This window comes from Alligator mississippiensis, chromosome 9 (genome assembly GCF_030867095.1).
Source record: "Alligator mississippiensis isolate rAllMis1 chromosome 9, rAllMis1, whole genome shotgun sequence".
NCBI classification, from domain to species: Eukaryota; Metazoa; Chordata; order Crocodylia; family Alligatoridae; genus Alligator; species Alligator mississippiensis.
The window spans coordinates 4,602,903-4,628,523 of record NC_081832.1 but is presented as its reverse complement, the minus strand read 5'-3'; the positions used below and the strand labels follow the sequence as shown (position 1 = coordinate 4,628,523).

Genomic DNA, 25,621 nt, shown 5'->3' with positions numbered 1-25,621 from the left:
TTGTAATAATGTATATGGTCTTTGCTTAAAAGAAGCTCCATGAGAGATCTTTTTGAAACAGTCCGGTCTTTACCATCCCTTTTTGGGGGCACATTGTTTCCAATCTGAATGCATCATTAACTAAGATTGCATAGGTACGGCTAGGCTCTTGAAAGGCTGTGTTGTAAGATGATGGGTATATTTATAATACATTTTATGTCATAGTGGAAAGACTTTAAAAAATGCCTGTACAGCAGTGCAGGTGCTATAAAAAAAATCTGCCCACAGCCTTACTAAACAAAGCATTACTGTGTCTAGATCAATATTACTTTGGTAATCTAATTAATATGGTAACATCCTTAGGGCAAGCAGTTTATCTTTGTATTTGTTAAGCAGTATTTGCTATTAATGAAAGCAAAAAAAAAAAAAGGATGATAATGTTTAGAGGATTTTATATAGAATGTGAAAAGCTTTTATAATGATATAATGTTTGTATTCTACATTTTACATATACACACTATATCTAGATATCTGTGATATATGTAGTGTATGATATCTTCAAAGAGTATGTATGCAGTACTATTTTATAACATTTTCTTTTATATAAAACAACTTCAAGAATGGGTCCTGTAGGATGGTCATGTGCAAGCAACCATGTATTGTTTTTTGCAAGTGTTTTGGCTGCAAGAATAAAGCAAGATCAGGTTCTCATTGTAACCTTTTTTTTTCATTTAAAGATCCTTAAACTTCTTACAGGGCTGAATCCTGCAGTTACAAAGGTAAATAGCACCAGCAGAAGAGGGAAAGTGGTAAAAGGCAACAGAAAAAAGACCTATTTCTAATTCAATTAATAATCACCGAGGAGGAGAAATACAAATTTTTCCTACATGTTAAGGTCCTGGGATTTGCTCTTTCTCAGTGATTTAATATCACATGCAGCCAGCTAACAAGCTGTGTAGAGAGGGAGGGTGGTTCAGTGCTTACAGTAGAAGTCTTAAGGGGTATCGTTTCATTCCCTGCGCTGCCACAGACTTCCCGGACAACCATGGGTCAGTCCCCTTGTCCCTTTGGCCTCTGTTAACCATCCATGAAACTGTGCTTTGGCACGCTGAGTGCAAAGACTAGGAGGTACCCAGATACCATAGGACTAGAGTCTCTGTTAACACGCTGGGCAGAAGCTAGTTTTCTAATTGCTTAGCACTGCAAACTAGATCTAGGCTTTGAATAATCAAGCTAGTTCCCCTTCTGACAGGTATTGTGTCAAGACTGTGTGGTCAGAAACAGAGACCATTGCCCCGTGATCTGAAACATGGCTGAGATGGGGAACAGGCTTTGGATCTTCGCTGTATTGGCTGCATTTCCTACGCTCGGTTTCTAAACCTTAAAACTACATGTTTCCTGGGACTCCCACTGGGTGGAAGGGTATGCTGTAAGTAGGACTATCTCCTCTCCACCGTGTAGTGGTGCTTCCTCCTCCTCGGTACTAGTAATAATAATATCTGCGTAGTGTTTTCAGGGGACTACATGTAACTGAAAAATTCATCAGGGTCTTTATTACTTTTCTGGAGGGATGCATAGAGTGGTTAAGCCACCTTTCAAAGGGGCTTTGCTCTGCACACTGCATTTAAACTCAGTTTATTTGGAAAGCTGGACATTGCTCTGCTGGAGCCATCTTTTCAAAAGCACTGTCACTGGTCACCACCATTTTTATTGGTCTCCCTTGGGTTTTCCAGCGTGATATCATGATGGCATCTGCAGGCAGGTACAAACCTGAATAGTGGACCTATTTGAATGCAGACACTAGTTGGGTGGTTGGTAGTAGACACGCACAGATTTTTATCTACCATTCATTTTGCACTTGCAGTTAAAGATGAGGTTGCAAAATGCAGATACAAAATCTCCCAGGTGCAAATTAAACTCATGGGAAGGAGGCGAGCACTCAGCCTCTTGAAAATTTAATTCAGATATACTAATAATTTTTAAAAATGCATATAATTCCGCACAAAGCATGCGCATGCATGAAAAGAAACTATATATTAAAAATATGGACCTCACATAGGGGAGCATATCATTAGTAGGAGGGTTGTTTTGCAATGGAGCAGGATGATGCATCTGTAAAAGCAAAGTGGATCCAGTGTCAGTGTGGCTTCTTGTATTTATTCTGTAAAACAGGTTGGTTTAGGCTTAATTATACCTTTATTACATGACATAAGAGTAGAGAAAATGGCTGCAGCAAGACTTAATTGCTGAGATTTTCAGAAAACGTGTTAAAGTTCTGTGCCAAGATTAACGTCTTGGGTGCCAGGTCGTGGTATTAGGAGGAGATTGCTATATTGTACCGAAAATTGGCTCAAGGGAAAGTGAGCACAGATGGAAACTTTTCCAGCTGGATGGCATGGATCAATAATGGGACCCCTGACTTTCATTACTTATACAAGCAACATGGATAAAGGTATTAAAAGCAAGACTTCCACTGAGAATAACGAGTCACGCACAGAGGATAATTTACAGCATCTTAAGCACCAGTGCTAATGCCTAACAAATACAGTTCAATACAGATAAATAACTCTGAACAAGAAATGAATGGAAAAAAAATATTAATGGATAGAAAAGGCACATCTTTCAGTGGATCGGGTACGAGAGGGGAGAGTTAGCGTAGAAAAAAATGAAATGAAGTTATGGCTGCATACTCATTGCAGATCACAGGCAGACAAGGTTCTTTGGGTGAATCTGATACCTTTTATTAGACCAACTTAAATAGTTGGAAAATAATTATTAAGCAAGCTTTTGGGTTCAGCCTACAACCTACACCCTCATTGCAGATCATTGCATTTGAAAGCAAAGGGCCCAATTCGACCCTTGGTTTCTATCTGTGTGACCCTTTACCCTGAGCACAATGCACAGAATGAACCATGGCTGGGATTTTACCCATTTACATTATAAGAGGCAAAGTGCATACGGTTGATTACAACAGGGTGGGCTCCTTTTATTGGCAAGACATAAATTATCATGTCCAAGACCCTGAGAACACGGTAATTTCCTTCTGCAGGTGTTGAGAGGACACATGATAACCAAGGCAAAAGGCAATGGGAACAAATGGACGCAGCACACCCATCTCACTTTTGCAAGGTGTTACCCGAGGGGAACAGCCCAGTACAACCATTACGGTTAGCTGGGAGACGGGTGCTTCGCTGGACCTGTTAAGGCTCCACTGAATAAAGGTGACAAGGGAGGCATTCATGGAGATTAAACAAAAATGGAGCAAAACATTTTCTGCTAAAGCATAAAAAAAATATCCTTTGATCCAAACCGTGGCTTGCATAAGTCCTTGTCTACCAATACCATTTTATAAGGCCGTTGTACTGAATGACTCTTGAAGTCCCTTTCAACTCTAAGATGCTATGATTTCTTCAGTGGGTGGTGGCATGCAGACGGGGACACTGAGCTCAGCAGTAACCAGTGGGCCCCCCTATCTTTTCATATATTTATAAATTGCCGGATACATTTAAGCATCCCCTCCACCAAAGGAGTTATACGATCAGAAACCACACTAAAGACGGGGTCTTAAGGACTTTCCTGCTGTGAAGAGAATAACCTCCTTGCTTTTTAAAAAAAAAAACCCAACACACCAGCATATGCCAAGGAAAAGCAGAGTCTGTATATGAATTTACCGTAATCGCATGCATGAAGGAAGTGGTTGTGCATGCAAATAGGTGTCTGCAGTCATTTTCATGTGCAATGATTTGATCCATCCATTTAACAGGTTTACAAAGCTTGTGTCATGATCCTCCAGTCCCGTCCTGCTAGTGACTGGTACTTGTGCCAGCTAATGGTCAGTGCCAGTAGCAAATGTCTTTCTGCAGTATTTAAACTTCTAGGTTCAAATCCTACATGCTACCTAAACCGGGCCATTATGTAGATAAAATTGCAACAACTTTGTGTGCAAAGTGTCTGTCCATTGCTTCCCTGATTTTATTGAATTTATATAGGAATAAGATGCTAGAGTGAATTCAGATTGTCAATGATTATATGCCATTATCTGTGACACTTTCATAGAGTCGTTGGGCTGCGTATTGTTTGTCTTATCTTAAAAGGGCAAATTAATAATGAGTCATTTGTAATGGCTGCCGGCATGCGAGACTGGTTCAGGTGAGATAATCTATTGTTACACCTCTCTGTATTTATATTTGAATATTAATATACATATCCATATAGAGAGGCAGCTTTTTGCGTGTGGAAGGACTGATCGCATGTTGAGAGTTCAAATGCTTGAGTGGGTCTTATTATATAATGCCGCTGTCCGAGCGTGGCAGCAGCAACAAGACAGAGTTGCTAAAGGGAACAGAGGCATCAGATAAAATTCAGCTGTCACCTGCAGTCATTGCCTCTTCGCTCCCCCTTGGCCGATCCTCTTCTCTTGGCTAAGCATCCCTAACTAAAAAAGGGCCAAGATCTTTGAAGGTGAAAGGAGGGGAAATGTTTTCAAAGATGATGCTTTGTAAGCAAGAAAACGGGAACTGAAACCTAGGAAATGTGAATCGTTCATTGTCCGCAGCATGGTTTTGGGTTTTTTTTTTCCTTTTAGGATGTTTGTTGAGCTCCTTTATGATGAATGCTACAGAAAAACACTGCATGACTTGTTTTTTCCCCACCCCAACTGAAAAACCATGAAATGGGAGGGACCCAAAGGGTTTTCTTGACCAAAAGTCCTTACTGATGTCTGCTCTTGCTAGATAATTCATATGATGACTCTTGCACCTCAGTGGCATTGTGGTCAGGTCACTATTTGGATGGGAGACTCTCAAAGACTTCCTGCTGATGTGGGTTGCAGGAAACTATGTTGGTAATTCGACAGATGGCCCTCTACCCTTGGAGCTAGTCTGGAAAAAAACACTTCTAATCTCCAAAATCGTTTCCCAGGGCTCCTGTGTTACTGGAGGTGTCATCTTTCAGCTGAGTTGGAAAATGCAGCTTCTGATTGCATCCAGCTACATTATTTTTCCAAAAGCTACACCTGTCCTGGACCAAATTTCAATGTAGATAATGGCATATGGCTTACCTCTGTTCCCCCAGCAGTGCTAGCTGGCTAAGCTATTCTTCACTCTCTCATGCACCTGTCACATTATCTCTTGTGTGTCACCCCACTAATTCGTGACATGATCTCACTGTGTTTTGGATACACTTTGGGATCAAGTCACAAGGATGTGTATGATGTGAGGCCTAGATCCCTTCACATGTGTACACGTGTGCATTTTCCTTCAGTAAAACGGTTTACCTATATAATGTTAAGCATATGTGTGACCTTTGGGATATGCTTTTTAATGCGCAGGAATTCATCCTTACCTTGCTGGCAGAATGGCTCTATTAAGTAAAGAGATCCCTATTCATAGATATAGATAGGGACTGATTCCTATCAAAGCTGTATTTTATCAAGCAGAGATGCACTGCAAAGAAAGAGGGTTATTCCTTTTAAAATGACCCCGTTCTTGCTGCAGGGACCTCACAGAGAATTGCTGCGTATGCAATGAAGACTGTCTCACTAACCATTAAGCACTAATAAGTACTTAGTAAAATAGACAGTACTTTCATATAAACAATTCATAATATTGTGTCTCAAACAGCCCGTCCTTGCCTGGAAGCTGCAGAATGAACATGAGATAAAATCTTGTAGACCTGTTCCCTTGACCTTGTTTTCTTTAAACTAATTATTTTGGAAGTGTCCTGTTCTCACACATGTGAGCAACACAACACACACACACACACACACACACACACAAATTGAAAGTGCCACATTATCTTTTAAATGACATATTTAGCCAGTTATTCAGGCTGTAATGAAGCAGCTTAATGAAGTCAATGTCCTTGAAAGTTCTTCATCAATTTTTTTCTCATCTGTCAGCATATCCACTTGCCGACACAATATTAATTAAACACAACATTTCCTGAAGTGTTGAAGTGAAGTCCCATCACTGATAATGAACAGGTTTAGGAGAGTCACATCCCAACAAAATTACTTTTTAAACCAGCCTTATTAAGCAGAAAATTAGACCTAAATCACCCTACAACATCCTCATTAAAAGCCACTGATCCTTGGCTGCTTCTATGTTCTAACATCTTTAATTAGCAAACTGCTAGTCTATCTGCCATGATAAATGCTATTAATCTTACCTTTCATTTACTTTCTCTTAACCTATCATTTGCCCACTTCAGGGAGACACATGCTTCTACTGGAATTTATTTTATTTTGTCTAATGTCCTTGTATGGATGAAAAATGTTCGAGCTATGGGTTAAACATCACTACGCCCTCCCCCACTCTCTGAGCCTCGTGATTTGTAGACGTCCTGGAGGGTGGAAACAAAAATACAGTCATTAATGTTTCTAGGAACGGCAAGTATGTTTTTTAGCAATGACCCGTGGACACTTTGGACCATCGCTAACTTGTCAGGTTGTAAAGGTGAAATAACAGAGTTACTGTAGAGCACTGTAGTAACTATTACCAGGCTTTGAAATTGGTAAGTGCAATGCACTCTAAGAAGGGTGTTTGTACCGGAAAGCTTGCAAAGAACAATTTTCCCAACTACTTAGTTGGTCTAATAAAAGATATCACATTTACCCAAAGGACCTTGTCTGCTTATGCACCCTAAGACATCTCTGTGTTTGCAAAGGCGCTACCCAGGGAAAACAGTGTTTTAAAAACATCATTGCACTTTTTCATTCTAGCAACCAAGGCTGGAGCTTAGAGGTAGCTTTTATACCATGTGACAGCTTCACAGCTTCCTCAGCAGTTGTTCACAGATGCAGTACAATACAGCAGGACAAACAACATACTGCATTAGGTCACGTTCACATTATATCCATCAGATCTATGCACATAAGGTAATGCAGAGCTACGCGGTATTTCAGAGACGCATTATTGATTGCTGTGTGCTCAGATGCAAAATACAACCTTACATCTATGGGTGCCTTCAGTTCTCCAATTTGTGAAAACAGTCTCAACTGGAGACAGGACATTTTCATAGGAGAGGTGCGACGGATAAAGCTGGTCGCTCAGTGCTGGTGGATTTTTGTACCGCCTATCCTACACTGCCGCTCGAGTAAAACGTCACCTCAATGCAGGGCAACAGCAGCCTCTTCTCCAGCTTGTCTTTACCTGTTCAGAGCTGGTAGGAGACAAATCCAGCTCTTGCACATCAGCATTCTTTATATCTCTTCCCCAAATACAAGCCCGGAGTCAGGAACGCTCTTCAAGCATCTGCTTGGATCCCTTTGGCTTTTACAGGATTTAAGCATGTCTCCGAACACCCATCCTGAAGAAGGAGGCTGACTCCAAGCATCCCTGGTTCTGCACTCTGAGCCCCTGTTCCCATATTGTATTTTAGGTGTCCTAGACACCATCGTTTTCCCTCTGTACAGTTTGCAGCATATTTCTGAAGGCTAGCTGAAACGTTCCTTCTCATTTCCTGGTACCTTTTCCACGTCCTTCCATCATGCGCTGCCGTACGTGTAATGTCTAAAAGCATCCTGTACAACCTACACCTCACCCTATGGAATGACCGGAGTACTTCTTTGCCATACATCATCCAATGTAGGAGCTACATGCTTAAATAACTTGTAACTTCAATTTACTCTAAATATCCTATGAGTTAAATCTCTTTCATTATTTTCATCCCATATGATGTCGTAGTTATACTGTTTTCCTAATGTGTGCACATTTCCCCAGTTGGTTACTTTAAGAATAACACGGGGCAGGTGTGAAATTCAAAGCGGCTATCATTAGTGCCAACGAACCATTTCTTAGAGGGGTCCAAGTTTATTGGAAGTGATTCTGAGTCTGCCATTAAACTCTCAGTGATTTTATTGGTCTAAAATGACTGAGCAATACTGTTCAGCTAGAATCAGGTTTCTAAAGCTGCTCTGTAATAAGACCTTTCTCCCCTCCCACCCCCCATACACTTCAAACTAGCTTTTCATTAGCAAATTCTTTTCACAGATGGCCAGACATATTCATTCACTCAGACACATGCAAAAACATAAGTGGATCTGTTAATAAATTAAATCAAGCTCTTTTCCTACAGAGGAAAATGATTGCTATTTCTCTTTTTAAATACCTGGATGCATTTAGATGCTGTATCCATGACAGCTCTAGAAATACTTTAGGTTAAAAGAAATTAAAAAAAACCCCCTGAACTGTGATGAACCGAAAGTGGTTTATCAGTAATGGTGAGTCTCTATTCTGTCACTAGATCTGATCAAGCATTGCTTCAACACTAAGGATGTTCAGATATTTCTTCAAATGCTGGGTAGAAATAGGCCCAGACAAAACCCAGGATTCAAAACAGGATTCTGATATTGGGGGTGTTTCGAAACATGCACCAGGGTCTGAATTTCCAGAGCTTGAACCAATGAAACTCCAGATCCAAATACTCCTGAACTTTGGTGAAAGCCAGGTTCGAACTGAAGCCAGAATAAAATCCCTATTTCAATTTAAGCAGCATTTTCCACTCCGACAATTGCAGCAGTGTGGCAAACATGAGTCCAGGAAAGAGAACAGACTGGAAAGCATCAAAGTAGTGTTAGGAAAAACTGATATCAAAGAGCATCGTTCTTTGCCAAGACGACCCGTGCTGTGATGATATGGCTTACACTGTCACTAGTCTGGACTAGTTTTTATTTGCTAAGCCCAGCCTTTCACACACACACACACACACACACACAAATATATATAATTAAGATATATAGTTTCTATTTAAAAATTATATACATACATATACACACACACACACATATATATTATATACACACATACATACATACACATATATACACACATATACATATACAAATATATAATTAAGATATGGTTTTTATTTAAAATTACACACATACATACACACACACACACATATATATATTATACACACACATACATATACATATACACACATATACAAATATATATATAATTAAGATATAGTTTTTATTTAAAATTACACACATACATACACACACACACACACATATATATTATACACACACACACACACATACATACACATATACACACATATACAAATATATATATAATTAAGATATAGTTTTTATTTAAAATTACATACATACATACACACATATATTATATATACACACACACGTACACTCACACATACACAAAATCTTTAAATAATAACTATATATATTAATTCTTGCTTACAGAGATAAAAAACCTTAAAGGTCAAGATGTAATTTTGCTTTGTGAAATGTCCCCTTGCCATCAATGGGGTTGCACAAGAATCTCTGGGGCGGGTGGGAGTATGAAAGCACAGCCAGTAAAGAAATGCTGAAAGACAACTGTAGCCACCAGAGAAATGCAGGTCCTGAAAGGTGACTATTACATGACTGAGTGTCTTCTCACACGCTGTAAAATCATTGAACAATATTGGTGTACAAGTGGTACAAAAGGTGGTGAGGACACATGGACTGGAAACTTGTTGATGGGTGTAGAGTTGGGAAGGGAGGTCCATAAATAAATTAAAATACCATGGGATAAAACAAAGAAAAACAAAAGGATTCGGTAGAAACCAAGTGACAGTCATACTAGGAATAGGAATACAAAAAAAGGATTCCTATCATAAGGAGAATATTAAGGGATTTCAAGGAGGAGAACAACACGAGACAACTGCAGATCAGTCAGTAATAGCACCTGCTCCCTGCATGGCCCCATTTATTTTTGGAGGGTCGTTGGCTTCAGGAACTCGTCTTTCTGGGGCAGTAGCCACATCTGTACCAAAGATGGGAAAGGGACTCACTGATGACACCGGATTTAAAACAGTGGCTTTCTGTATTTGGAGTTAGCACCTAGCTTGGAGCCTTTGTGGCCACCTTCTTCATTTGAAGAAGTGATGGAGATCAAACTGAACTCAGAACCAAATACAAAGATGCATTTTGACCAGACACACTTTACGGAAAGGCAGCTTACAAGCAAGCTCTGATTCTCTGGTGTAGCACAGCCATGCTCAGTGCCGTACCAGGAGAAGAGAACAGAGATGAGCTTTAAATCACTTTCTGTTCCTCTGATAAGGGGCCAGCTGAACTGACTGGTTCTCTGTGTGAGCTGGAGTAGCCTCAGGGTTGCAAGAGGTTGCTGTATTATTAGGAGGTTCCTGGGAAATAACCTTGACCCAGCCCTGCCTCTTCCCCAGAGGATGCCTGCTGCAAAGGGGACCTTGCTTTGAAATGGGTGGCACAGCACTTCAAGGGAGGCTGCATGCTGCCCAAGGATTTTGCCCCCCGAAAATGCATGTCAGTGCCAATGTGACCAGCAGAGCAGTGCAACGTGTTGCTTCTAGAAAACAGCTGCAATCCAAAAAGGAACCAGGGAACAAATCCGACGAGCCAGTCATTCACTGTCAGCGTGTGGCCGGGGCAACTTCCTTGATCTTCTTATGCCTTAAGCAAATGCAGCAGGAAAATGAAGTAAAAAGTAATTGGGCATCACCGAAACCCAGATGTTGCATCTGAACTTGGCTTACCTGCGGAAAAAGAAAGTATCGTGTGCAGAAGTGTGGGTGCGCACACGCACGAGTCCACCCACTTTGGATTAATACAGCTGAATGCTTATTTCAACTAAAACTATTGCGTGCACATTCCAATATATAGAAATGTTTCCTCCATCTAGGTTTGCTCTTTAATGGCTGGTTTGGACACCCTTCTTCAATGAAAAAAAGAGAGAGAGAGAAAGGGAAAGTTGCCTCTCAAGAGATTCCCCCCCTTTTTAAATGCAAAGATACATAAATGGTTATCAGGCTTTTGAGAATTAGGAAAAAATTCTATAAAGGTTCCCTCTTATAAAGCATTCAGAAAAAAGAAGTATATTTACACACGGCTACAAGCAATGCTAGTGTTTCTTCTGGCAAGCACCTGATGGAAGATGCGAGTAGCACAGGAATAAACTTGCCCGTGCGGTGCGTTCTCTTGGCACCTGTATTATTCCTTACAGTGCCACATTTAATCACCAAAACAGATGTAGGAGTAACAGAGCTCCTGTACCAAAAATGTTTTCTGTTCTCAAATCTTTTAAGAAACCAATGGAGGCAGGAAAGGGGAAAAAAAAGAAAGCCGAGGGGGAAAATCCTGTTATAAGTAAAATTGTATTTTCTTAGACATTGGAAAGTATGCAAACTAACCCAGAGGCCTCCAAGTCAGCAGCCATTTTAACATTTTGCAAGAGATTTCATCTTTTTCCCCTACAGCCTCGGTTTGCTGTAAACACGGAGCATGCCCACCCCGGCTGTCACTTGTGCAGTTTACTTTACACTGAAGCTGCCAGGAGATAAGAAATATTTATTTCTCAAATTGGTGGCATTAGGATTTTTCCAAGACCTCTCTGGGAACAGCACATCGTAGCATTTTGAGTTTTAGCACGTATGGAGGGAGTCCATCAAAATGACACACTGGTTGAATATTTGAAATCCCTTAGAAGGAAAGAGCCTCTGTTCCTCTTTCATTCCTAGCAGCAATGCTGCATCCATTATGACCAAATGGGAAATGATATAACCCCCCCCCCCACCAAAAACAACAATTATTTTCTTACAAATTATGTAAAAAATTGTCAGAAATATTTTCTCGGATCAAAGTTTACTTATTCATAGTCTCATCACTTTTTACAGGCGAACACTGTTTTAGTAGTAGTTTGTAAGCACATCCAGTTTCAGTTTCCATGAGCATCAAATTGTGCAGGGTTAATTTAAATATAATAATCCAACATGAAATACAAGCCCTCAGTGGCAGAAAGGCAGATATTGTGTGTGTGTGTGTGTGTAAAGAAATTATAGACACATCAAACACAGATGTTGCTTTTGTGTGATGTGCATATGGGGTGCCTACATGTGTGTGAATATATGCATTATAAATATCCCCATTTGCACGTACACACATGTGGGTGTGTACGTACGTAAGCATCTAACCACAAGTACAGATTTATCTATCGATGTAACTTATTTTTCTCAATCAGTTGGCTTGCTATTTGCTTGAAGGCAAATAAAAGCATGATAAAAATCTCCCTGCTGGTATCACAGAGGAACAGGAAAGATTTCTACGATCTATGGAAAAGTTCAGCACTAGTAAATTCTTACCAACACCATTACTGTGATTACAGTCTGTGCACAGATATGCCTGCCTTATTGTCATTTCTGATACTACATCAAGCCAAGGCTGGTGGGCTCCTAGTGGTGCTGTCGCCCAATCGAATATGACCTTTTTTGGGTGACCGCGTTCAAGTTCTGGTGAGGATTTTCCCCTTCTCCGTTGTAAACACGTTAATACAGAATAAAGGACGTATAGATCCGAGGATGCTCAGCAAGGTTTTAAATTTGGAAATTAAAAATGCATTTAATTTTTTTTTATATTAGCTTTGCAACTTTCGTGTCACTTGCAGTACAAAATGCACGGGGCTAAATATCTTTGGATGTGGCAAATTTTAAGCCACATAACGGAGGCGATAGAAATCCGTCATGGCAGTTGCCTTGTGGCAATCAACAAACATTTCACATTAAGCTTGCATCTTAGGGTTTGCGGCCAAAAACCAGATTTGCCTCCGTCTCATTAAAATAACGAATGCAGTCCGAATGGATCGGCAATGATTCGCTGTACGTCACACTAAATCACGACGCTTTTTGGAACCAACTGACTATGGCCTCATTACTTTAGACAAAAGTGGGCTTGGAGGAAAAACCTGTGGTGATTGTTGTTTTTTTTTTCTTTTTGCTCAGCCATGTTTTTCTCTTTGCAATACTTAAGGCAAAAGAGAGAATAGATTTATCCCATTGGTAGCATATGAGGACTGGGTTATAGCGACTCTGAATTTTTGCTTGGACAGAGGTAATTGCACAACATATTCGTGGCTAAAAACCGATTAATCAAACATGCATTTTATTTTTAAGGCCAAACCTATTTTGCAGGAATTGCTGCCGAGAGATTCAAAAGCGCAACTACATTGTTCAAAGGAAATAGAAATAAAATTGTAACTGTCCTGTCAATGTTAGAATATTCGATTGTTCTTATTCAACATGTTGCGTCCTTACGTATTTGTGGTTTATCTTCTGTTAGGGAAATTGGTAGAATATAATGTAATATTATCCCTAAAATCTAGCAAAAAGGGTATGATAAGCCTGCTTTCTCTTTATTTGTACAGGTAAGATTCTTTACCTAAGCCCATTTCTTTCAGGTTCAATATTAACAATCAGGACTTGGGCTTGAGATAAACGTTACATTTTACCAAATGCAGATCTGGTTAGGCATATGTTGATGATTCAGCTGGATAACTCTAAAATCATAATATAATTAGAAATACAAGTGTTGACCAGAGAATTTCAGAAAGTTAATTTTAACAAGCATACATATTTAATTATCACTAAAAATATTTAGGGCTTCTTTAAAATTAAGATCATGGTGAAAAATCTTATTTTGCTATTTCTGGTAGTGAATGACATAGATCTCAAATACAGGTGTAAAAAAAATAAAATCAACAAGCTGTATAGGATTTCTCACTTTGCTCATTGGTTGCTTTTCAGACTATGTCCATTTAATAAGAAAAGGTTATTCTAGTTGCTGCAAAATATATGTAGTTTTCAAATATAGGCAAGCATATATTTATTTGTTAGGAAAGTATTTAGTTATATTTAAACCGAGAATATGATAGTTCAGATAGAAAAGGAACTCAATGAGAAGGCTTCATGGGAAGACCGATTTGAAACATCATAAATCCCTCAATTTTTCATCTCTCTTTGAATGAGATGCCAAAAGGGGATTAAAGACTAAAGACATATCACAAACAAATTTACATTATCAAAATTACTATAATCAGAGTCTTTTCTGCATTAATCAGGATTTAGAAGGAAAAAAAAACATTTCTGTTTTGTAATACCAATCAAAACGGCAGTGGAGCAAAAGCAGATCTTTTAATTAAAATTATTTTGTGCATTACGCTGCTCTTTTAAAAAAAAAATATTTGCATTAACCTGGGATCAAACTGCACTTCTAATGTTTCATATACTGTAAAATGAGATTTTTGGCAATAAAACACATGTAAAAATAATACCTATTAGTTTAAATAATACTGTAAAACCAAACCTTTTACTTTTGGAATAATGCCAGTGGAAATTTGATTGTAGATTGTGTGCAAGTCTATCTTATTTTAATGGTAACTATATAATCATGTTTCATTTTGCAAAGCTAACTCAGTGCATTTCTGCTGAACCTGAATCTCCCCCTTAAACCACTACAGTAGCATTGCATTTTAAATGACTAAATATACAGAAAGGAGACAAATATTTGTACACGTTACTCATTATTGTCTTTGGTATTGACATTAAGATTGGAATTTTTATTAAGTACAATGTTTTAACCTTGACATCTTAGCGCTTTACTTTCTATTAAGTATTCTGGTATGTACTGGTTTTGCATTCGTAACACTGAATGCTCAATTTTGGCCTCATGACTGGACTCAGCTGAAATAGGTGGGGTTTTGGAAAGTTAAACCAGAAACTTAATGTCCAGAACATCATACCCTGGGGCGTCTTAGCTTCCAGCAAATGAACAAGTGCATGACCACTATATCTGTGATGATAACTGGGCTTGCGCAAAGGAAGCATATGGGGGCATTATTCTGAGGCCTGCATCTAACAGGGGTTCGTGTGTTTTGCAGCCCTCAGACAGGTCTGAAACAAAGGACTAAAATGTTGCAAGTAGATTTTCCTGGTTCTTCCTATTCTCTTACCCATAGCAAGACTTCCAGTGCTTTTCAGGCACCTGTTGAGGGCTACAGAGCTCTGGGCCTATTACTGCTGCCATTCAAGTCAAGAGAGGTTCTGACACTCACTGTATTTCAGTGAAAGCAAGGGTTAGATCCGACATCCACTGCACCCTCACATTCAGTCTACTAACATTTAAATCAGGGAAATTTACACATAAAGATTCATAAAGATGAACATCTAGAATTATACCCTAAAATGTGATGCACCTAATTGCTTTGGGAAATCATCGAGAGATGATCAACAATACAGAACATTGTATGGTGTCTATCAGAAACCAGGATAATTCAGATTAAAGCGTAATAAAATACATCATTACCTTCGCTACATTCGGTAAGTTGTAATTGATAGTCTCAGCAAAAAGATACTACAAGGGGGCTGCAGTATTCTGAACTCGCCATCTTCAAACCTGTTGCTTTCCTGTATTTGGTTAATCAAGTTTTATCTTGCAAGCTGCAAAATGCATCAGCAGAGATTTGACATTAGCAATGCAAATGCACAACTGTTTCCTACACACTGTTAATACGATTACATTGATTAGAAAAGCAGTAGTTTTGATCAGTGGCTAGAATGACATCTTCCAAGTGATAGGCATGTGAGGACTGTCTCCCTCTTTGCTTTGTCTTTCTAAAGGTATTTCACTCAGTCCAATCTTAAAAGTTTGGAAAAAAGTAACAAGGTTAAAAACCAATATCATGTCTTTTAAACTGGTGTTTGCTATGAAATCAAGTAGAAAGACAATGGTAATTAAGACACGGAAACTGCATTGCAATACCTTTTGAGCAGAGTCAAAGTGCTATTAAAAAAGGCAAGGCCAGATAAAAGGACCAGAGTATTGTAATAGAAAAAAAACCCACTACAAATATTGAAGTCCTTGTTTTACAACTCCCAAAACAATTGCTAAAAGCAGCAGTTTATATTCTCATGTGGATCATGAAATAGTTCAAATTCTATTTTTCCCCCCCCCAATGATGAGAGAGGGAAGTCGGCCGACGTGGATACTGTCCATGCATCTTCGGGGTTAAACAGACTATTATACACAATATTATAATGCAATATTATATACAATATTATAAATGCAGTATTCTAGCATTTGCTATTCTGAGGCAAGTGAGGACAGAAATCTGCTTCTTTCATACAGTATTACGTTCATCCAGATTTTAGTGGCAGTACCAATATAAGAAATAAAGGCAACCCAAAGGGACACTTTTTTGGTTAAGAAAAAAGAAGAGTTCGCAAAACGTGTTTCCAGCTGTTTGGTAATATAAAAGTTTCGGTAATGCTCCCTCTTAGCTGGAAACAACTAACCCCAGTGCCTAGCCCCAGTGAATAGCTCCGGTTAACTTAGATCAGCGTTATTCTGTTGCTGAGTGTCTGGGAGAAAAGGGTTATAGATAGGCACACTTAATCTTGGAAGTTGAGTTTCTCGTGTACTTTTAGTAACATTTTATGGGTTATCTAGCAGAAATGTGGGGAATTTTACAATGGTTTGTAATATTCAGGATTGTAAAAATACTCAGATGATTCTTCAACCAAGTGTATATACCCTACATAAAATTTCCTTCACCACAAGTGTTTGAAATTCTACGGTTCCCTTTTTGGGCATGAACACAACTCATTTAAAACCTGTTCTCAGCGCAGCCCTCTGGATATTTCAAGAAGCCTCCGAACATGAAGGTGTAGTCTGAGGATGGACATGGAAGGACAAACATTTTTTAATGGAAAACTCAGAGAAAAAAAGTTAGATAATGCAGTTATATTAAAAGGCATGTTTCCAAAATACAACTTAGATTTAATACCATTGGAGACTTCCTCATGCTCTGTATTTATCTAACCAGTCACTCATTGCTGTCATAATTATCTGTAAAATAAGCAATTATAAACCCCAGTGTCACCAATAAAGGCCTCCGATTCAATCCAACAAACTTGTTTTTCATATTAAACCCTTAAATACTTTATTCTGCAACCATTTTCATGCGAGTGGAAACAGAACAATTAAAGTATTCAACATTTAAATAACCCCAATGACTCCATTTCCAGTGCTTTCAGCCAGAATTAATAAATGTTTATCGTAAGATCACGATTTAGTGTTAAATTGAACCTTTGTTCAAAATAATTTCTGGCACTGTTTCAGCCTGCAGAATTTAAAATGATCTTTGCTGATTTGCATTTTCCAGTTACTTTTGCTTCTGTAGTGGCTTTTCCTGCCTTCAATTTTGTCAGACGTATTCCAAGAATACTTTTGAGACTCGTTCTTTCTGTAAAACATGTACAGCAGATAAACCAGGCCTCTGAAGAAGAGGAAAAAAAAAAAAGAGGAAAATGAAGAAATGAAAATGGAAATGAGTCGAAACTAGGTTTAAAGCATATGTCTTTATGAAGGAGGTTTAATCACACACTTCATTTTGCAAACACAAAAAGTCTTTTGGAAATGTATTAATTAAAATTAAATACTACAGGCAAGCAGATTTGAAGGGGCTGCAGTCCTCTTCAAATTAGCATAACACTAGCGACAGGCATGGAAATTGGTTTAATAACCCTAAATAGTTACACCCTATTTTTAACACAAATGGCCAGAGACAGGTCTAGCCCCTCGGGCTGCTGCTGTACCAGTTTACGTGGTAGCTCTGACATTGGGTGGCGAATATTCCTATCTGAACACAAATCACAGAACGCATCTCAATTATTATTATCTAATGAGCAGTGAAGCAGACAAGGCACCAAAGCATTTGAAAAAAAAAGAAAAGAAAAGAAAAGACAAGAAAAAGAATAAAGCCAAGACTACCTTAGGCACTACCTAAGAGATCACTTGGTAACTTGGACCGATGTGCGTCTGTCAATGCTTGATGATTTTAGAGAGAACTTGATGGCTCGAGCACTGCACAAAATTGTGGGATCAGGTTGCGGATACACCGTAGAAAACAAAGCAAAGAGAGCAGCTATCTCCTTCCCTGCCAGGCTTTACTTAGTTTAATCTACCCACTGCCAAAAGCTACCCACCCACCCCCACAATTTTTAATACAGCTGAAGTTTTGATGCGCTGCAGTCAGCTATGGAAAGCCAAGAATGAAAACCGTCCTGTCCCCAGCTTCACTCCAAATGACACGAGGAAGCCACCGTTTTCAAAATCAAGATGTATGTGACAAGCCAGAATGATAGATGGATTGACCTTGCAGACTTGGAAGCAACTCTACCTAACTCCCCCACCAGTCTAAGCCTCTCCGGAGGATGCTAACAAGCGGCTTCCCACACCCTTTACTGCCCTTGTGCATTTTCCTAAGAGCTCAGAGAGATGTAGGACAGAGCAAAAAAAAAAAAAAAAAAAAAAAATTATTATTCATGTCTTTTATTCAGTTATAAATACATAGAAATATGTCGAGCAACTTTCTCTTTCGTTTTTGTTTGCCCTGGTGAGTCATGACTTTGGAAAATCATCTGGAAAAAACTCAAGTTGAGAAACAGGCAAAAAAGCAGGCAACAGTGTACAATCAAATACTTATGTCAGTCCAATAGTGGGTCCTTAACTTAAAAAAAAAGGAAAAAAGAAAAGAGGAAAATCTCATTTAGAAGCATCCACAGTTTTACCAGCACCCTCTCCCTCCCTGCCACCCTGCAAACCCGTAGAAAAGTGCTCTCAATTTTCCCTACGGACAAACCCCTCCAACCTCCCCTTTGCATCTTAATTTTTGCATTCGGGGACAGTCGCATGGTTTTGAGACACCATCTCCGCTTTAAACCTTGGCTTATCCTGCTCCGCGACCAGAGCTGCGGTCAAGGTGAAATCCATCAAACCGGTGGGCCAGGGAAGCGAGAGAGCGGGGCGGCATCAAGCCAGGGCGAAGTGAAAACAGGATGGTGGTCCGCAGGTGAAGTTAAACCGGGACGGTGGTGCAAAGAAAGAGAAGAGAAGAGTCATCCGGAGGGGGAGAGGGCTGGAGGGGGAAGCAGAGCCGGCGGAGGGGATGGACCGGGCAGGGCAGGGCAGGGCAGTCAGGGCTTATCGCTACAGTGTTTGCAGAGCGCGGAGGCCCCCGCGAAGGCGCCGCACTTGTCGGGGCAGCCGGGCACGGCGGAGCCGGCGAAGGGGTAGACGGCGGACTGTCCGAAGGGGGCCAGGGGGGCGCCCAGCGCCTGCCCCTGGTTCAGGTAGGCGACCAGGCGCCGCATCTCCTCCAGGGCCTGCGCCTGCATGAGGATGTAGTTCTTGGCCAGCAGCAGCGTGGCGATCTTGGAGAGCTTGCGCACGGAGGGGCTGTGCGCGTAGGGGATGACGGAGCGCAGCCCGTCCAGCGCATCGTTCAGGTCGTGCATCCTGCGCCGCTCGCGCGCGTTGATGCTGAGCCGCAGCGAGCGCTGCTCCTTGGGCTTCTTGCCCAGCCCGCCCGCCTTCAGCTTGCCGCCCTTGGCCGCCGCCTCGAAGGCGTCCTCCTCCTCGCCGCTCTGCTCGCCGCTGCTCTCCGCCGCCTTGCCCGCGAAGTCCCCGCCGCCCGCGCCCGCGTAGCCCCGCGGGCCCTCCGCGCCGTAGGCGAAGGCGGACTGGCCGTAGCTCTGCGCCAGCGCCAGGTACGCCTCGCCGCCCAGCGACTTCAGCTCGGCCATGGCTCTAGGCGCCGCCGTCCATGCGCCCCAGCCCCGGCGCACGTGTGTCTGCGCGGCGGGGAGCGCTCCAGCCCGGCCCGCCCGCCCGGCCCGCGCCGTGCCCTGGCTGGGGGCGGGCTCTGCCTCGCCGCCCCTCCCCGTTATATTGCGCCGAGCGGCCCCGGGGGCGCGGCGCCCGCCCAATCGCAGCCCCGCGTGTCACGCGCGGGGTGGGCGCTCAGTCCCGGCCGGCGGAGGGGGAGCGCAACTTTCCCACTGCTGCCCCGTGTAGAGGAGGAAAATGAGCCTTTCTGCCCGCTTTTCCACTGATGGGAACTCACTGCCGGGTTAAGAGGAGGAAAACGATTCTTTTCCACCGATGGGAAGTTGCTGCCCCGTTAAGAGAAGGAACATGATCCTTTCTGGTGGCTCTTCCACTGATGGGAAGTCACTGCCGGGTTCAAAGAAGGAAAATGAGCCTTTCTGCCTGCTTTACCACTGATGGGAAGTCACTTCCCAGTTAAGAGAAGGAAAATGAGCCTTTCTAGTGGCTTTTCCACTGATGGGAAATCACTGCCTGGTTAAGAGAAGGAAAATGATCCTTTCTGGTGGCTTTTTTTACTGATGGGAAGTCGCTGCCAGGTTGAAAGAAGGAAAATGATCCTTTTCCACTGATGGGAAGTTGCTGCCCCGTTAAAAGAAGGAAAATGATCCTTTCTGGTGACTTTTCCACTGATGGGAAGTCGCTGCCCAGTTAAAAGAAGGAAAATGATCCTTTTCCACTGATGGGAAGTCACTGCCTGGTTAAGAGAAGGAAAATGATCCTTTCTGGTGGCTTTTTTACTGATGGAAAGTTGCTGCCAGGTTAAAAGAAGGAAAATGATCCTTTCTGGTGACTTGTCCACTGATGGGAAGTCACTTCCTGGTTAAGAGAAGGAAAATGATCCTTTTCCACTGATGGGAAGTCACTGACGGGTTCAAAGAAGGAAAATGAGTCTTTCTGCCCGCTTTTCCACTGATGGGAAGTCACTGCCTGGTTAAGAGAAGGAAAAAGATCCTTTCAGGTGGCTTTTCCACTGATGGGAAGTCGCTGTCGGGTTCAAAGAAGGAAAATGATCCTTTCTGGTGACTTTTCCACTGATGGGAAGTCACTGTCGGGTTAAAAGAAGGAAAATGATCCTTTCTGGTGACTTTTTTACTGATGGGAAGTCACTGCTGGGTTAAAAGAAGTCAAATGATTCCTTTCCACTGATGGGAAGTTGCTGCCCCGTTAAGAGAAGGAAAATGATCCTTTCTGGTGTGGGAATAAAGAAAAAAGGCACTGTGTTTGGGGAGGGCAGAAGGCACGATCCCTCCTTCCTGGCTTCTCTGGTGTCCCCTGATCATTTGCTGCCCTCTACCACTTTTTTCTTTCAAGTTCACACAGGTGCTTCGCGCATGCTGTGGACTGGGCATTGGGCATGGCTCTGTGCTCTTTACATGAAAAAAATGATCCTGGGAGAAAGTGCTGGTGGTTACAACATGGAAACACAAACCCAGGTATGCAGCGTGGGAAGGGCCTCTCAGGATGCATTGGGCATAGTTAAAGGTCCAAGTTCCTAATTTTCTCCATTCCTAAGAGGGCCTCTGGTCACATTTTTATGCCACAAATTCCGTAAAAGTAAATGTGTCTGGAACAACAAACAGGCACAGCTCCTTTTCAAGCTGCCTTCCCTCTTTTCTCATGCCACTGACCACCCTGCACCAAATGCACTCGGCAGAAAGGTAAATGATGTGAGGAATAGTTAAGCCATTTTGCTTTAGAGCTCATCCTGATAGAAAGCCGTGTCTGCTTTGCATGAGTGGCTGTTTTCCCCTTAATATTTTTTGGGTAGGAGAGAAATGGGGGATGGAGAATCTGACAAGGGGGTTATGGAAGTTTTCACTGCTTGATAACTGGTTTGCATCAGATATAAGCCATAACCATTGCAATATTCTTTAAAGTAAATTGGTGATCTCTGTGCAATTTTTAATGGAAAGACACGTCACAAAAAGTTATAGCTGTCATTAACACCCCGGAGGTCTCACTTTGCAGACTGCAGGCAGCGATCAAAGATCATGTGACAAGGGATTAGACCATTTTTTTGGCAGTCTCAGGACAGATGCAAAGGAGTGAATGGAAGTGGGGCCAAATTTATTCTTTCACCCTTAGGAAGAGTACTTTCCTACTGGGACTGGTGCCTGCTGCTAAAGCAGCAGAGGGAACGACCACCTGTAATCCCTGTCAGGCCAGGCCTCTCTTGGTCTGCTAGCTGAACCGGTACAACCTGTTTCATGGTTGGGTTGTGGGGAATAAATTGGCCCCACCTGGGCTGTCACTCTGCCCGAAGAATCACCAATGATGCAAAGCAACTCAACTAACCTCAGCGGTGTAGAGGAGGGTTGTTACAGCATCTCGGGTGCCCCAGCAGTTGCAGCAGCCTCAGGACTGATCTGACCTGACCCACTTCTAATATAGGGCATTTATATACGTATTATAGGTGCAAACATGTGTACAAATGTCCGTAGTGTTTTGTCTTCCCATCTTAGCTCCTACCTGCTCTTTGAATGGCAGTGGTTCTTCCTGTGTGTAATTGTGGGACTGGTAGAGCCTGCATAACTGGCATGAATTATGATATATAAAAAGGTATTATTAATTCAAAGTATATATAATACACCAAATTCATCCCTAATGTTGACTTTAATGGAACTACCCTGAGCATGTATTTAATGCATTATATAAATAAACCAAATGGTACCTAATGCAAAACCCACACTGAGCTGTAGATTTTACTTCCACAGAGTGACACCAGGGATGATTGAATGGAGGCCTGAAAGTGGTTTTAAAAACTTTGAATCTGAAGGTATACAAAACACCCATTTTATGCACCTAAGTGTCAGTCTGAAAGGGCTCAAACAAAAAATTTGGTTGCACGCCCAGTGTTTGGGATCTGAATTCACCAGTCACAGGTACCAAATAATGTAGATTCATCTCTGTATCTGATCTGTATTTGTACATACATTCATATAGTTACAAACGCACCGTTCTGTTTCATGACCCACCAAATGGGAATTTGAGGTAAGAATAGACTTTTATGCATTAGTTGGCTTTCTTGTATCCAGCTAAAGGGCTGCACTTGACTATGTTTTGGGATGTGTGTGGAGGAGGACGAATGTTCTTTGAAGCCAACATCAATTTTGTAGCACAAATAGGGCAAATGGTTGCCTGGGGCTACAAGATAAGGGGCAGTAAAATGTCCAGTACTAGTTTGTGCATTGGTAATGTGCCTGATCTCTTATTATTATCATTATTGTCATTGCTGTTATCATTATGGAATTTGATTATTATCATTGTCGTTGTGGAAAGAGGCAGTCGGTGCTGTTTTATCCGGTTTCGTTGGAGGTGTAACATGCTGCTGAGTGTATTTATAATATAAAAGAAGAAAACAAGAAAAGATGCGATGATCATCCAGGGAAGACTGAACTGTGGAGGAGGATTTAAAATTACAGATGAAAAACGAGTTTACTTCAGAGTTTCCTGGGTTTGTAATGCTTGATTTTGGAATAATTATAACATCCTCGGAATGGCTTTTTATTCTGAAGTTACTGTTGTGGACTGTCACGGTTTACCTTATTTTCAATGTGTCTTTAAAAGAAAATGTATTTATGAAAATAAACTGAGAAAAGGCAAATATAGATTGAGGAATAGAGAACGCTGATTGCCAAAGAAGAGTCTCCCAGAGGAGACAAAGGTTGAAGCCTTTGTCCAGCAGACAAAGTACTAATCTGGGGGTTCTCAAACTTGTTGCAATTATGCTTTGTATTTATGAAAAAAAGCAAATAAGATGGGGCTTCCCCCAGCTGTGTGTATAGATTCGTATTGAGCATCCCACAATGACCTTCTATTGCACACAAAAGGCTTTTATTGCCTTTAACTTGACATAGGGTGGTCTGGGGCTGGAGTGCTGGTGTAAGTGGTATCAGAAGTTCACCTCTGAACCCTTGCAGATGACGTGGGTCTCAGGGAGATATAGGATGAGAGGATGGACACGAAAGGCAGGGGGAACAAGGGGTTGGGGTGAAGAGGCAGGGGCATAGGGGCTATCTTCACCCACTCTTCTCCCCCTCGACACAGCAATGAGTCTAGATATCACGGAGGAGACACAGATTTTAAACCCAGGAGTTTCAGGCTTCTTTTACATGTATCTGCTTCACGTGCCTTAGGGCTGACTACCCAAAGAGTCATGCTTGCAGCCTGACTGCTGTATTTGACTTCCACGCGGCACTGGGAATACTTCAAAACTACAACTCCCAGATCCCCCTGCAAATCCCAGCATGACCTAATTGTAACAGTGGCTTCGGGAAATAAAAAAATAAATAAAATGTGGGGCTTGTAGTGGTTGCATTTATCAGAACTTATTATAGCAAGGGATTGAACAATTTTTTTTCCCCCCAGACAGCCAAAGAACAAGTATTTCTAGAGTTTAAACAAACATTTTAAAAATATGAATAAGGAGAAAAGTAAAATCAAAATCAAATTAAAAGGAAGGCTAGATAGAGATTAGCATTGCCACTACTGATATTCTGAGAAGTCTAAAGAAATGAGCTAGAGGACAGCCACAGAATCTCAAGTTTGATCCAAATGTCATAGTTTCGATATAGTTCATTGGTGTTTGGACCCAAAGTTTTATCCAAATCAGAACAAGTTGATGACCTGTGAAGAATTGCCACAGCATTTAAAAAGAAAGAGTCAAAACATCGTCTTGCTGGGGTCTTTTGACCCCAGCTGACTTCATGCCCCTGGGATGGGGTGCTGGACTTGACAATCTTCCGAGGTCCCTTCCAGCCCCAATGTCTATGAAATCTGTGTAAGCGAGGTTATAGGCTCATGGGCAGTGGGAAAAAGGATGGAAAATCCAGCAGCTGGAGACGAGTTTAAGAGGCATAATGAGCAGAACACCTCTCTTATGAGAAAGGAAGCAAACAAAATATGAATATAAAAGGATTTAAATTATGTACTGTAATGACACATAAACAGTCCATGAATTAAAATACTCTTTGCTTTTCTATTGTATTAGGATTAAAAAAAAATATATGGTATTCAGCCTAAGTACATCTTTCCTGTGGCTGTTATATATTTGGGGTTAGGAAAGAATTTTACCCCAGGGTCAGATTGGTATGGATGAGGGGGGGGGTTTCCCGTCCTCCATAGCGGAGGGTGGCCCTCGTCCTGGGGTCTCTTGAGCATGTGTTAACAAACTTTTACAGAAGCAGGATGTTGGCTGCTGTGGTCCCCCTCTTTACCGCGGCAGGTTTGGGGGTGATGCCTTGTGTTGTGTCAGTTGACTGTAATTTTGCTAAGACCTTAGACAATGGATTTGTACGGCGTGGTTTGCACAGGGCTGATCCTGCCTCAGGCAGGGGTTGGACTAGATGTGACCTCTGGAGGTCCCTTCCAGCCCCAATTCTCCAGGAGTGTAGGAGCGTGCAGTGAGCACACAGGACTTGTTTGGGCGCTGGGCACACGCTTGTGAAAGTCAGACGCTGACACCTACCGCCCATTTAGCAAATGGCACTTTTTGCTGCACATGAAATATTACAGGCAATTCACATTGGTGACCTCTGTGAATTTTTAAACTTTACAAATTAACCTGACACCCACCACATCCTTCTCATTAAGGGATGTACAAGATCCAGGCACAGATTATAAAGTAATAAAAATGGAGACAAAGAACCAACGGGCAAGGAGCAGAATAACTTCCTGCCCTGTTGTTGCACTGGCAGGACAGTGAATGCCGTCATCTCCCTTGCTTTCATTTGGGACACATTATAGGATCCTCTTTCTGTTTAAGCTATTGCTTCTTGTAGTTCTGGGTAAGGGTTTGAAGTAGCAATTTTGGGGATTCCTTTGGTTGATGATTGCCAGGGGGGCTGAACTGGATGGCCCAGGGGTCCCTCTTGCAGTGGTCTGTCCCTGCTACGAGTGATCCTTTTTTTAGTGCGAGTCACCGAGAACCACGAACACCATCCAAGAATCGGCACCCTGTTTCTGAGAGGCAGCTGTTACTTTGGGATGTCTGGCAACCCATCTTGTTCTCCAGAGTAAATGAGCAGATGTGAGAAAGAGAGATATGGGGTTAGGAACGTGTTGAAGTTTTGTAGGTGGATCCTCCTCTCCATTTCTGGCTCTGTAACCTTCAGCACTTTCCTTCTGAAAAGCCTTCAGCATCTTGTCTGG

At 41.6% G+C, this 25,621-nt stretch overlaps 1 protein-coding gene across 1 annotated transcript; it reads right to left on the bottom strand.

The window, feature by feature from the left end:
- Positions 1–9,052: 9,052 nt before the first annotated feature.
- BHLHE23 (basic helix-loop-helix family member e23) lies at positions 9,053–19,480 on the bottom strand. Its single transcript, XM_019484448.2, has 2 exons — positions 15,107–19,480; positions 9,053–10,509 (listed from the first exon to the last, which is right to left on the bottom strand). Exon 1 carries the CDS (start codon positions 19,384–19,386, stop codon positions 18,778–18,780), a length of 609 nt encoding a protein of 202 aa, XP_019339993.1. The 5' UTR covers positions 19,387–19,480; the 3' UTR covers positions 9,053–10,509; positions 15,107–18,777.
- Between the last annotated feature and the right edge of the window lie 6,141 nt (positions 19,481–25,621).